The sequence below is a fragment of the Mandrillus leucophaeus genome, unplaced genomic scaffold (assembly GCF_000951045.1).
Source record: "Mandrillus leucophaeus isolate KB7577 unplaced genomic scaffold, Mleu.le_1.0 Scaffold221, whole genome shotgun sequence".
NCBI lineage: Eukaryota > Metazoa > Chordata > Mammalia > Primates > Cercopithecidae > Mandrillus > Mandrillus leucophaeus.
The window spans coordinates 1773835-1787084 of NW_012102266.1; the positions used below are offsets into that span (position 1 = coordinate 1773835).

Consider the following 13250-nt stretch of genomic DNA (forward strand, 5'->3'; position numbering starts at 1 on the left):
CCTAATACTTAGGCAAGAATATCATCACCCATTCAGCCTGAAGAGAATCTTTTAGGATTAAGGGTCCCCTTTTAGAAGGGAGGGGGAAATATGTCAGAGGTGTTTGAATCAGAGCAACTCCATTCTGAATAGAGATTGGATAAAATGAGGCTGAGACTTGCTGGGTTGTATCCCCAGGAGGTTAGGCATTCTTTGTCATAGGATGAGATAAGAGGTTGGTGGAACTGGTTTCACAAGATACAAGTCACAAAGACCCAGCTGGTAAAACAGGATGCAGTAAAGAAGCCAGCCAAAACTCATCAAAACCAAGAGGAGGAGAAAAGTGACCTCTGATTGTCCTCACTACTAGTATATGCCAATTATAATGTATTTGCACGCTAAAGGACATGCCCACCAGCACCATGATGGTTTACAAATGCCATGGCAACGTCCTGAAGTTCCCTACATGGTCTGAAAAGTGGAAGAACCCTCAGTTCTGGGAATTCCCTATCCCTTTCTTGAATAACACCTGAACAATCCACCCCTTGTTTAGCAAATAATCAAGAAAGAACCATAAGCATACTAGTTAAGCAGCCCATCCTGAGCTGCTCTTTCATGGAGCAGCCATTCTTTTGTTTCTTTATTTCTCTAATAAATTTGCTTTCACTTAAAAACAAAACCAAATAACCAATATTTTGTCTGTTGATTTTCTCTATTGCTTTCTTGTTTTCAATTTCTTAATGTCTGCTGTAATTTTTATTTCTTTTCTTCAATTTATCTTGTATTAATGTGCTCTTCTTTTTCTTGTTTCCTAATGTGGAAGCTTAGATCATCGATGTTAGATATTCCTTCTTTGCTAATATATGCATTAAATGTTATAAATGTCCCTCAAAGCACTGCTTTCTCTGCATCCTGAAAATTTTATTTTATTTTTTTTTTTTTTGAGATGAGTGTCGCTCTGTCACCAGGCTGGAGTGCAGTGGCACGATCTTGGCTCACTGCAACCTCTGCCTCCTGGGTTCAAGTGATTCTCCTGCCTCAGCCTCCTGAATAGCTGGGACTACAGGTGCGTGCCACCATGCCCAGCTAATTTTTGTATTTTTTAGTAGAGATGGGATTTCACCATCTTGGCCAGGATGGGTCTCTATCTCTTGAGCAGATGTCTTGATCTGCCCGCCTCAGCCTCCCAAAGTGTTGGGATTACAGGTGTGAGCCACTGCACCTGGCCCTGAAAATTTTAATAAGCTCTATTTTCATTTTTATTTAGTTTAAAATATTCCTTAATTTCTCTTGAGACTTCTTTTTTGGCATGTTTGTTATTTAGAAGTTTATTGTTTAATCTCCAGATAGTTAGGGATTTTTCCAGCTCTATTCTGTCTTTTTTTCCTAGTTTAATTCTATTGTGATCTGAGAGCACTTTGTATGATTTCTATTCTCTTAGATGTTGTTAAGGTATGTTTTATGGGCAAAGTTGTGGTCTATCTGGGTGAATATTCCATACAAGCTTGAGAGTGTATTCTGTAGTTATTAAATGAAATATGCTATCAATGTCAACTAGATTCAGCTGATCAGTGGTGGTACTCAGTTCAACTATGCTGAGCTATGCCCTCATTGGTTTTGTCTGCTGGATCTTTCAATTACTGATAGAGTTGTATATACAGTTTTAATAATTATCAACATTTTGCCATTTCATTTCATCTATTAACTGCCTTTTTTTAATTGCATGGGATGAAATATCTCTACATTGACAGAAGATGGGTAAGAATCTCTCAAATTTCTTTAAAATGGTTTTATCATTAACATTTTAAACGTTTTAAAAAGCATAGATTCACAGACAGTTGCATAGATAGCACAGAGAGATCCTGTTTACCCTTTAACTAGTTTCTCCCAATGGTTATTTCTTATGTACAATATAAAAACCATGAAATTGACACTGGCACAATGTGTATGTATAGTTCTATTCCATTTTTCACATGTACAGATTTGGGTAAGCACCACCAAGCAGTTAGAGAACTACTTCCTCATCACGAAGGTCTCCCTGTGCTACCCCTTTAATTTATCACAGTATACTAGTATTAGTACTTTACCAGTATAGAAACCTTACCAACTTTTATGTGTCTTTACCTTCCTCTGTTTATAATTTTCTTAAATATTTCTTATATATACCTGAAACAATGTTATAATTTTATGTGAAACATCAAGCACAAATTAGAAAAATCAAGAGAGATAAAATTTATCAAAACTACTCATACTTTTCCATATATTCCCTTTTTTGTTGTTCTTTCTTCCTTCTTGTTTCAAGAATCCTTTGGTTAACATTTTATTTCTGTTTAAATAATTTCCTTTAGCCATTATTTTAGGGTAGGTCTGATGGAGACAAATTCTTGTTTTCCTTCATCTAAAAGAGTCTTCATGTGTCCTTTATTTCTGAAGGATATTTCCACTGGGTATAGAATTCTGGGTTGACAGTTCTTTACTTTCAGCACTGAAGAAATGGGTGTCACTCCCTTCTGGCTTCCACGGTTTTTGATGTGAAATCTGCTATCACTTTAATTGTTTTTTCCAGAAAGAACAAGTGTCCTTTCTTTTGCTGCTTTCATGATTTTTTTCTTTGCCTTTAATTTTCAAAACTTTGACTATGATGAGTCTTGATGTGAATGCCTTTGGGTCTATTCTCTTTGGGACTTATTAGGCTTGTTGAATCTGTATATTTACGCATAGTACCAAATTTGAAAATGTTTCACAATTATTTATTCTCCAAGTAATTTTTCAGCAGCTCTATCCTATTTCTCTTCTTTTTAAACTCTGATAATCAAATGTTAGATATTTTGTTATAGTCTCACAGTTCCCTTAGGCTGTTTGATTTTTCAGTGTATATACTCTTCATTGTTCAGTTTGAGTGATTTCTATTTTTCTATCTTCAAGTTCACTGATTCTTTCCTCTGCCCTCTCAATTTTGCTGTGACACCCATCTACTAAGTTTTAACATTTTGATTATTTTATTTTTAAATTCTAAAATTTCCATTTGTTTCTTCTTTATGTCTTCTATTTCTGTGCTGATGCTTTCTACTTTCTTTCTTTTATCACTTGTTTCAAGAGTTTTACAACGGCCAACTGATGCATTTTTATCATAGTTGCTTTAAGAATATTGTCAGACAATTCTAACATCTGTGTCATCTTAATGTTGATGTGTATTGATTTTCCCTTTCGCATTTAAGTTAAGATCTTCCTGGTTCTTTCAGTGATAAGCGATTTTCAGTTGAATCTTGGAATTAAAAAAAAATTGTGGGTAAATAGTAGGTGTATATGAATCTTGGACATTTTTGACTTTATGAGACTTTGGGGTATATTTAAATCCTTTGTTTTAGCAGCCTCCTCTGATACTGAAATGGTGGGCAGACAGGGCAACGGATGCCTCATTACTGCTAGATGATGGTGGAAGTCCAAGATCTACATGCAGCCTCTGTTGACACTCTTGAGGGGAGGAGTAACTTGCTATTATTGGGCAGGGGTGACAGTACAGGGTCACCACTCAAGCTCTTCTGTACCACCCTGGCTAGGAAAGCGGTGTTTCATTACTGCTCCCAATGTAGTTTCCCAAGATATTCCATGACACCTTGGTGGAGGTGGGATGGCCTCATTACGGCTGGGCAGTGAGAAGATTCCCGACCGTCCACTAGGTCTCTTCTGACACCATCCCAGCAGACAGGGGCATCTCATTACTGTTAGATGGAGGTGGAAGTCCAGCTTCTCCATTGACACCATTGGGAGAAGGTGGCTCATACTGTGCAGAGGGATGAAAGTCTGAGCTTTCCACTTGGCTTTCTCTGACACTATCCAGGAGAAGGGGAGGGATACCTCATTACACCCTGGTAAGGATGAAAGTCTAGGCTCCTTACTTAGCCATTGTTGGTAAAGGGGACTACAGTTTTTCTCTGCGGTTTGGTTAGGGCAGTTATTGTCTAAAAGTGTTCTGTCTTTCTAGGCTATTCCTTTCTTGTCTTTTGGCTAGAGAAGGGAGGTTTTCTTTGGAGGCTTTCTCTGATCTGCTGTCAATGGCATTTTCAAATTGCCAGCTTTCCTAGCACCCATTCTGGAACACATAAAGCAAAAGGCAACTCAGGAATACCACTATCATGTCATTCCTCAGGTCCCAAGGTCACTAGCAGGGTAACTAGTCTACCTTCTCCTCCCTACCACTTACAGTCTTCTTATGCGTGCATGCTCTCTCCCTCCACATATACTTATTTATGTTTAGTTAAGTATACTTGCCAAGAGGAATAAAGTACATCTAATCCACTCTGCCTTTGTTCTTCCTGCAGTATTTTGAATCAAATCCAGGCATCCTATCATTTCATCTATAAAGACTTTAGTAAGTATAATATTAGCCAGTATATTAAAAATATAACCATGATACCATTGTCACATCTCCCAAAATTAAAAATAAATATTTTATATCTAGTAACCAGTGTTCAGTTCAGTGTTCTATCACTATATAACAAATTACCCCTAAAGTTATAGGTTTAAAAAATTATTTTGCCTTAGCCTTTTATGGGTCAGGAACTCAGTAGAGTTTGCCTGGGCAGTTCTTACTTGGAGTGTCTCATGCAGTTGCAGTTATATATTGACTGTAGCTGCAACCATATAAATAAGACTTACTAGACTGGATAATAGCATCAAAAATGTTATTTTACACTAACATTCATATCAAAATCCCAGAGAAGGGGCAAGCATTGCTTTTGGTGGTTGGGCCATAACAGTTCCCCTCTCTCTCCTCTACTGATGTCATTTATTTGAAGAACTTGGTCTTGTGGTATATCCCATTCTAGATCTGGTTACCTATATTCTTAAGGCATCATTTAATATATTTCATGGTCCTCTGTTGTTCTTAAAAACTGGGAGTTAAATGTGAAGATATGGTTACATTCAGGCTTAGTTTTTTTGACAAAGGTATTTCATAGGTGATCTGTGTTCCTCCTATTGCACCACATAAATAAAAACATAATGTCTGGTTGTCTTACTTTTCAGAAGTTAATAATCAGTAGGTTCTGGTGGTAACAGCTTGACACATTCATTAAAAAGTTCCCAATTGACTTTTCAATGCACGGCTTCTCAAGTACATTTATATTTTGGACCAGATAATGCTTTGTTATGGGAGACTGTCCTGTACATTGTAAAATGTTTACCAGCATCTCTGATACTCTCACCACCACTCCCACACACTGTCTTGTTGTGACAATAAAAAATGTCCCCAATTATTGCCAAATACACCCCGAGGAGAAAATGGCCACCAGTTGAACATTTCTTAACTAATGGTTTTAGCGGTTGTTGAAAACCGTTGCCAAAGTCCATTATTTTATTAGAGTTTACAAAGTAGTGATTTTTCTAATTCCATCATTTCTGCATTTACAACTGTGATTTTTTTTTCAGAAGAAATACTTTCTCTGAGTCTTTCTAGCAAAGGAAGAATAACTGGTTAATAATTTTATTTAGCAATGTGTCTAGAATAGTGAACTGTGCCCTAACAAACTCCAAAAGTGGCCAACTAATTTTTGTTTGGAGTATCATTTGGAAATCTTGAATATTTACACACTTCATAGATTTCTATCTTTTGCTGTCATTTTTTTTTTTCATGCTCAAGTTTCCCCATCCTTAACCAGTGAGATCTCTTTCAACATAGCTCAGGTTTCCTTTTGACATGACCTTAATAGTCAGATAATTTCTTGCTTTCAGGTATGACAAGACAGATAGTCCATACTCACTTTATGCATTTCCTTTCCCAGACTTGGAATCCACCACTTACCCAAGGAACCCTGATTCCTTTTACTTTGGAAATGGTATTTAGGACCCACAATCTGGTCACAATGACCTTATGCTTTTGGTTTGTCACTATTTCTAGGTCTTTGGAACATAGTACCAAAGCTAGAACTACAAAACTAAGCATATTTAGAAAGGTTTAGCTTCCATCATTGTTTCTTCCCCCATGGTCTCCCCTTTGCCTACAGACAACCATTTTTTTATTAGATTTAGTTTATACTTCTCTTTTGTTCTGTTAAATCTATAACACACACATATTCCTAAAAAGTAGCATACAATATTATACAGCTTTCTTTTAAAAAAATCTTGTAAAAAATAGACATAACATAAAATTTGCCATTTTAAGCATATTAAAGCATGCAATTCAGTAGCATTAAGTACATGCACAATGTTGGACAACCATCACCATTTTCCATTTCTAACTTTTTCATCATCCTAAACAGACCACTTTGTACTCATTAAACAATAACTTATCCTTCCCATTTTCCTGGACCTCCTGGTAACCTTTATTCTACTTTCTGTCTCAATGAACTGCCTAGTCTATCTGTACCTCGCTTTTTTTTCTTATTTTAGTAAACTGTATATGCTAGAGATCACTCTCTAAGAGCATACAGAGTTTCTCTTCATTCATATTTGACAGCTGCATAATATTCCACTGAATAGATGAAGTTTTACACAGCAGTTGCTTATTCATGGGAAGTTTGTGTTTCTAGTCTTCCACTATTATAAACAGTGCTGCAATGAACAGTCAAATAAATGAATTCACCATTTCATTTTTTTTTTTTTTTTGGTCTATGTATCTTTTATATAGATACCTAAAAGTGGAATTGCTGGATCAAAGGGTGAACGCATAGGCAATTTTAGAGCATTTAGATTTAATGTGATGGACAGGAATGAACCATGATGCCATGTAAGTGTTAAAAAACGACAACAACAACAGATACAGGATGTTTTAAATGGTATGACTAAAACACTGCTTTAAACCAGGAGATAGTTACGCTGGCTCTTTTAGTTAAAATAATTTTACTTACCTGAAGCAAAGTACATGAAAATAACTCTATTGGTCTTTCTTTGGATTTTAACAAATAGATGTCCCACATGAAATTACGTAACTCTCATCTTTTCTTCTGCTTTATGAGAATATTGTAACAAGGGGTACTACCTTAAGACCCTTTGACTACATGGAGAAATAAAGGAGGGAGTTATGCCAATTACTGGAGAATTTTGGCTGTCAAACAGAAGATCTGGGCAATTTGGGCCAGAAATATATATTTAATATAAATGCATATATATGTATGTGTGTATACACATACACACACACACCTCTATATATATGTACAACATTTTCTCCTTTAAACTAAGGTTTTCTAGGCTTGAATACACCAGACACCGCTCTCTTGTACTGTTTCGCAAACTGTGCTTGGATGCTCTCTCCTTGTTTTCAGGAGTGTTTTATTTTTAAATTATGATATTCCACTGAATGAGAAATGACCAGGGCTTCACAGAGATTTCATGAAAGGAGGGCCACGAAGGAAGACCCCAGGGCAGGCCGGTGCAGAGGCACTCTAAGAGGTACAGAGGGTTGCACCAATTGCTAGGATTTAATCATTAATCGGAAGGGGTCCAAGCCAGGAACCAAGGGTATGCCCCAAGCCTCATTGACCCGCCTTGTCATCACCCTGCCCGCTAGTACATTTCAGGGTCTCTAACCCTTCCCTGCATGCAAGCCCAGGCAGAGTCCTGCCAGGTCTCACACCAGAGCACACCCCAGTACGAACTCCCCAGGACCGCGGCGCCGGCTGGCTGCCTAGGTCCCCCGCGGCCGCGTGAGCTCCCTCTTGGTGGCGGAGGGCGCACTTCAATCTGGAAACGCCCAGCCCCTAATTTGGTCTCTCAGACTGACGCCGCTCACGGTGGGGCGGTGTGGGTGGGAGGGCGATGGGGAGGGTCCGTCCCTCTTGGATTGAGGCTGCAACCAACAGCCCACTGAGCCTCTATTCCTGGCTGACTGCGAATCCCCCCATCCCGGGTCAGGGTCCGGGACCCTACAGAAAGACCCGTTCTCATCCTCAACCTGGCGGCCTCTGTCCGGCGGGGAAGTTCAGCTGCGGGTCAGCTCAGCTGCGGGCCAGTCAAGCCTGGTGCGCTTAGGGACCCTAGTCCCTGGTCCGCGACCCGGCGAGGCGGAGGGGGAGGGGGAGGGGAAGGGGCTGCCTCCTTTCCCAAATCCGGTCCCTAATCGCCCCATCCCCCGCCGTCTGCTCGCTTTGTACAGGCAGTCAAAACAGAGCTAGCGGCCAATTGACGGGGACGGGAAGCAAAGCCGCCTAGCGCCTCGCCCCCTCCAGCCGGCCCCCCGGGCCCCTCCTCTCGGCGCCCGGACCTAGGCCCTCCCTCCCCTTTCCCACTTCTCTCTTTGCCCTAACCTCGTCCCCATCCCCCGCTCATTTCCTCTCGCACCCGGGCTCGCCAATCCCTCTTTCCAAGTCCCTCTTCCAACCTGGCCTTCCTCTCGGGCTCGCCCCCCTTCTCCCCAATCTCCGTCGTCTCCCCTCCCTTCGCCCTCCCCCCATTCCTTCCTCTTCCCCTCACCCAACCCTCGCTCCCCTCGTTCCTCGGCCCCTGATCTCTCCCTTATTCTGTCCCCGCCCACTCTGCGCCGGCCTCTCAGTCCGGGTTGAGCCCCACGTGTGGACGGCCGCGCCCCCACTGACAGCCACCGCCCGCCGGCCCGCCCAGCGCCCCGCCGGGCCTCTAAAACCCCCGCGCCGCGCCCTCCACCGCCGCATCTTCTCCAGCGTCCAGCGTCCCGCCCTCTCTCTTGCTGGCCCCACGCCCCGGCCCCGCGCACCTCCGCCCGGCTCCGCAGCCGCTGCCCGCGCTTCGTTGCCCTGTGGGACTCCGAACGAGCCCAGAGGGAACCCTTCTCTTCTTCTGGGGACGACTTTTGTTTGCTTGCCTGTTTCTTTCTGGTGACTTTTGCAGCTTTCCAAGATCCGTGCCCGGAGCGCACGGGAATCCGCCGAGCTCTGCGTGCAGGCCCTTTTTTCTTTTGAGGTTCACATTTTTTTAAATTTTACGCCAGGGCTTTTGTAATTTCCTCCCCCGCCCGCTGGCGGTCCTGGAGTCGCTCGGGGCTTCAGGCCGGTTATGCAACGTGTACCGCTCAGGGCTGCGGGCTGCACCTCCGCCGCGCCTCGCCGCCCACTGCGCTAGACCCGGCGCCCCGCGTCTGGCTTCGCGGGCAGCCAGGGGGCCGGTGCTCTGTCGGGGTCTCCAGCTAGAGCAAGCAGCCCGAGCCCGAGGGAGTCCCGGGAGCCGACGAAGGGCTTATTAGACCTTGACTTTTTTCTGAGCATCGCAGATTTTGTCTTTGATCACTCCCTCTCCGCGGGTCTACGGCCGCGCGCTTTCAGCGCCGGCGATGGGGAGAAGACGGCGGCTGTGTCTCCAGCCCTACTTCCTGTGGCTGGGCTGTGTGGCGCTCTGGGCGCAGGGCACGGCCGGCCAGCCTCAGCCTCCTCCGCCCAAGCCGCCCCGGCCCCAGCCGCCGCCGCAACAGGTCCGGTCCGCTACAACAGGCTCTGAAGGCGGGTTTCTGGCGCCCGAGTATCGCGAGGAGGGTGCCGCAGTGGCCAGTCGCGTCCGCCGGCGCGGACAGCAGGACGTGCTCAGAGGGTAAGTGGGCAAGCGGCCCCGCACCTAAGGCTCCGGCTTGGGGGAGGGGGGAATCCTCAGTTTGGCGGCTTTCTGGCCCACTCGGTTCCTGACCCTTTTGCTGGAGCCTAGAGCTGCAGCCCCCTTCGCCAGGACATCCAGGAGCCAAAGACCCCCAGGAGCGCGTCCCCTTTTTCCTTCCCAAACCCGTAGCTCAGCGGGCGGAAAGCCCTCTCTCCGGGGTTCGGGCGGCGGATGGTTACGGGGCCCGGGGATGCGGCTCGCAGAGCGTGTGCAGAGCCCGCGCAGAGCCCGCGCAGAGCCCGCGGTGCGGGAACAGGTTCTGAATGTCGGGCGGAAGGCGGACCTGGGTCCGCCTGCTGCAGGGGCCAGAGGAGCCTGCTTGCTCTCCACCGTCGGGGGCGCAGCTCGTGAGCCTTTTGTTTGAGGACGTGTGCAGGGTTCACAGCTCACCTTCTAATCGTCAACCCGAGCGCTCCACCTTGCGACGCGCTTTCCTTGACACGTCGGGGCCAAAGTAACAGTTGATCAAGGAGGAATGGATTCGGAAAGGAGGGCAAGGATTCTTTGGAACGGAGTGGTCCCTTTGTTCTCTGCATCTGGAAGCTAGAATAGTAGCAAATTATATGTTTCCATGTCTCTTTTCGCCCTTTAAAAAGGCAGGCAAGGGACGACAGATGAAAGGCAGTGTTTAGACGTTTCTGCCCCTCCTGCATTCCAGCATCTCGCTCTTTTGCTTCCACGTCTGCCTCCCAATCCCCAAGAATTTGAAGTGTAATTTTGATTTGTTTTTTTGTCCTGAAATCTACTCGCTCGGGGTATTGCTTACGAAGACCGTTTATATGTTACTGCACCCCTCTCCCTATCTGTGTGTGACCGCGCTTGTCCATCACAGGCCTAACGTATGCGGCTCCAGATTCCACTCCTACTGCTGCCCTGGATGGAAGACGCTCCCTGGAGGAAACCAGTGCATTGTCCGTGAGTGCTTGGCAGGGATCGCAGCTTGGGGCAGCGAGGTCGGCCCTATCTCCAGCCGACCTCTTGCACACAGCCATTTGGACGCACAGTTGCCTTTAAAATCAAGTGATCACATTGCACCGATAATCGGGACGCGGTCCCATTTGAATAGTGGGGAAGACTCAACCGGTTTGAGTCAGTTGAGACTTCACTTCTAGACTCTGTTGAAGGGCAATAATGATAAAGGTTTCAAAGGTAATTAAAATTAATACAAATTGGAAGAGGAGTGGAGCAATTATCAAGATAACTCAAAACCACTTTTTCCGTAAAAAAATCCAGATAAGACCACATGTTATTATGCAAATTATCAAGCTTTTAACTCCGCTTGAGGTTTAGGCCTTATGAAGATCAAGGTTTCTTAGGCATTTATATAAAACCGCTTTCTTATTTCTGGTTTTATCTCAACAACTACATAACCTAGATAGGAAAGGAGCATTCTCACGGATTTAGTGTTGACCTAAGTTAACAAACTTTTAACTCCTACAGAGGGGCTTGACTGTTTTGTTTTTGTTTTTTTTTTACTTTTTGGAAGACATTTGAATTTAGAGTTTCCAGACCCCAAACCTCAATAGTGTGCAGTAGATTTCCAACGTATGAATCTTAGACTTTGAAAAATTCTGTATCTCTGACCTTAAAAGTTTTGATTATTTTATTCTGTTTCCAAAGTGTATAATCAATTCTCCACGTTCTAATTGGAGAGCTCATTAGTTATCAGCCTCATAGCTGTAAATTTGTGACTTGCAGTGCGACTGGCCTTCTCCTGTGTGTTTATGTAGCACAACCACATTTGTCTTGTTGGGAGGAGAGCCAGGTATCATAGACAGCACGTTCATTTAGATCCAGTCTTGACTTCAGTTTGACCTCCATGTTCTCCAGGGAAAAAATAATTATGCAACTGTGAACAGAGAAAAAGGGCAAGCCGCACTAACCAAGGGATAATAAGGATGTAGTGGCATTTCTGACTCTATATTTATTGGTTTTGTGGGTTTGAGATAGATACTTAATGTAATTTCTGGGCAGTTTTTTAAAAAGGGATGAAATCTCAAGTGTCATAAAGACTAATTTCTTCTTATTTTTTCTACCTTAAAATCCCACTATCTCCAATGGCAAAAATAGGAAACAACTGTGTCACTTAAAGTGACTTATAAATATTTTAAACAAATCTTCTGATTATAATAAGCCTTTGCTTTATTTTTTAAAAGAAAAAGTTCTGCATTCTTTTCTTTCCAACACAGAAGTCATATGTGAGGCATTAATGGAGGGTGCGTTTACTCTTTCAGGCCAGTAGGGCATTACCATGGCTGCTTTAAACTTACATGGTTTTTTAGAATCCTGAAACAGCTAACGTCACTCATTGCACACCTGCCATACTAGCTGGGAGTGACTTAGGCACTGCGGAAAGTCTGACTCACTAAATGTAATGAATGTGACTGCCATTATTGAGTTGGAGAGCAGCCGAGGAGGAGGGATTGGTTCATGGTACGTGTTGAAAATCTGTAAAGTCAGATTTTATTGGATCAGTGTGGAATGGGAATTCCAAAGAGCACAGCCTTCCAGAGTATTTGCAGTAGAAATATATGTATGGCCCAGTGATCACTGGTAGAAGATCAGCTTTGAAAATATTAGGGTAACAGTGACTATTGTAATCTGCATTTTCCGATACTTGAAATATTTGGATGCTTGTGAGATACATTGGAATTTGCATGTATCAGAAATCTATAAAAAGAGTAAACTTTGAAGTGATCTTTATATCTGCAAGAAACATTTATAACACTTGTATAAGGAAGTGTCTACGAAAATACTTCTTATAAGCACATCGAAAAATTCTAGTACCTAAGATTATTAAACAGTGCATGAAACAGCAAGAATGTAATACCTTTATGTTCTATTGCATGAGTCTCATTTAACACTAACAGCCTGCATTCAATTCAGTAGTTCATTTAGTCTGACATTTAAAATGATCATATGTAGAGGTAATAAATGAAATGAAACCATTATAAACTCAAAATCAAGAATTTTAATTCCAGGCCTTCCTGATCATAATGGATTAAGTAAATTATTATATTTATTGAACTTATCTGTATCACACCATTTAGCAAAATAAATTATCTGAGACAATTTACAAAAAAGAAAATAAGTAAAATACAAGCAGAAAATCAAAACCAAATATTAATTTTCTCATACATTTGTACCTCAGCATTCTTTTAATATAGAAAAATAAAAAATGGTCAACTTTTTTGACTATTTTTTGACCATTAAAAAATGTTCAACAGAATTTTAATGTTTGACTTTGACAGGCTTTATAAGGAGAAGATATTGAAAAGAAACTATAATTCTCCAAGTTCTGGAAACCTAATGCATTTTGATTTGAGTCTCTATGTTTTGCTGGTATTGTTCTTAGTTGTAGCCTAGAAAAATTGCTGAAGTACTTCCAAACTTGCAAATATTCATTTCCAAAAGCACGGAATTGACTTTCTCACCTTTTCTTAAAAAATCTTCTTAGAATGTGAAGCAATGAAAAAATTTGCTTATTAATTTATTTATTGTGAAATTATGCAATGAATAGTATTTTGATCAATATAATAACAGTGGGATGAGGTTGGCTGGATTAATAACATTTGAGACCTGAGGAAATGTCAGAGCATTCCAATATAACTCCCTTACATTATGCTACCAAATGAAAAAACTGAACTCAGAAAGGCTGTGGATTTTTCTGGAACTCACAGTGGATCAATGGCAGAGTTACAACTCAACTTCAG

The 13250-nt window shown here is 42.4% G+C and overlaps 1 protein-coding gene across 1 annotated transcript in view; it reads left to right on the forward strand.

The window, feature by feature from the left end:
- The first annotated feature begins 8471 nt into the window (after positions 1–8471).
- The window catches only part of FBN2 (fibrillin 2), a 285975-nt gene continuing 281196 nt past the window's right edge, over positions 8472–13250 (forward strand). Inside the window, exons 1-2 of the mRNA XM_011981192.1 lie at positions 8472–9474; positions 10370–10452. Coding sequence (XP_011836582.1) covers positions 9221–9474; positions 10370–10452 — 337 coding nt within the window. The 5' untranslated portion in view covers positions 8472–9220. The remainder of the gene's footprint in view (positions 9475–10369; positions 10453–13250) is intronic.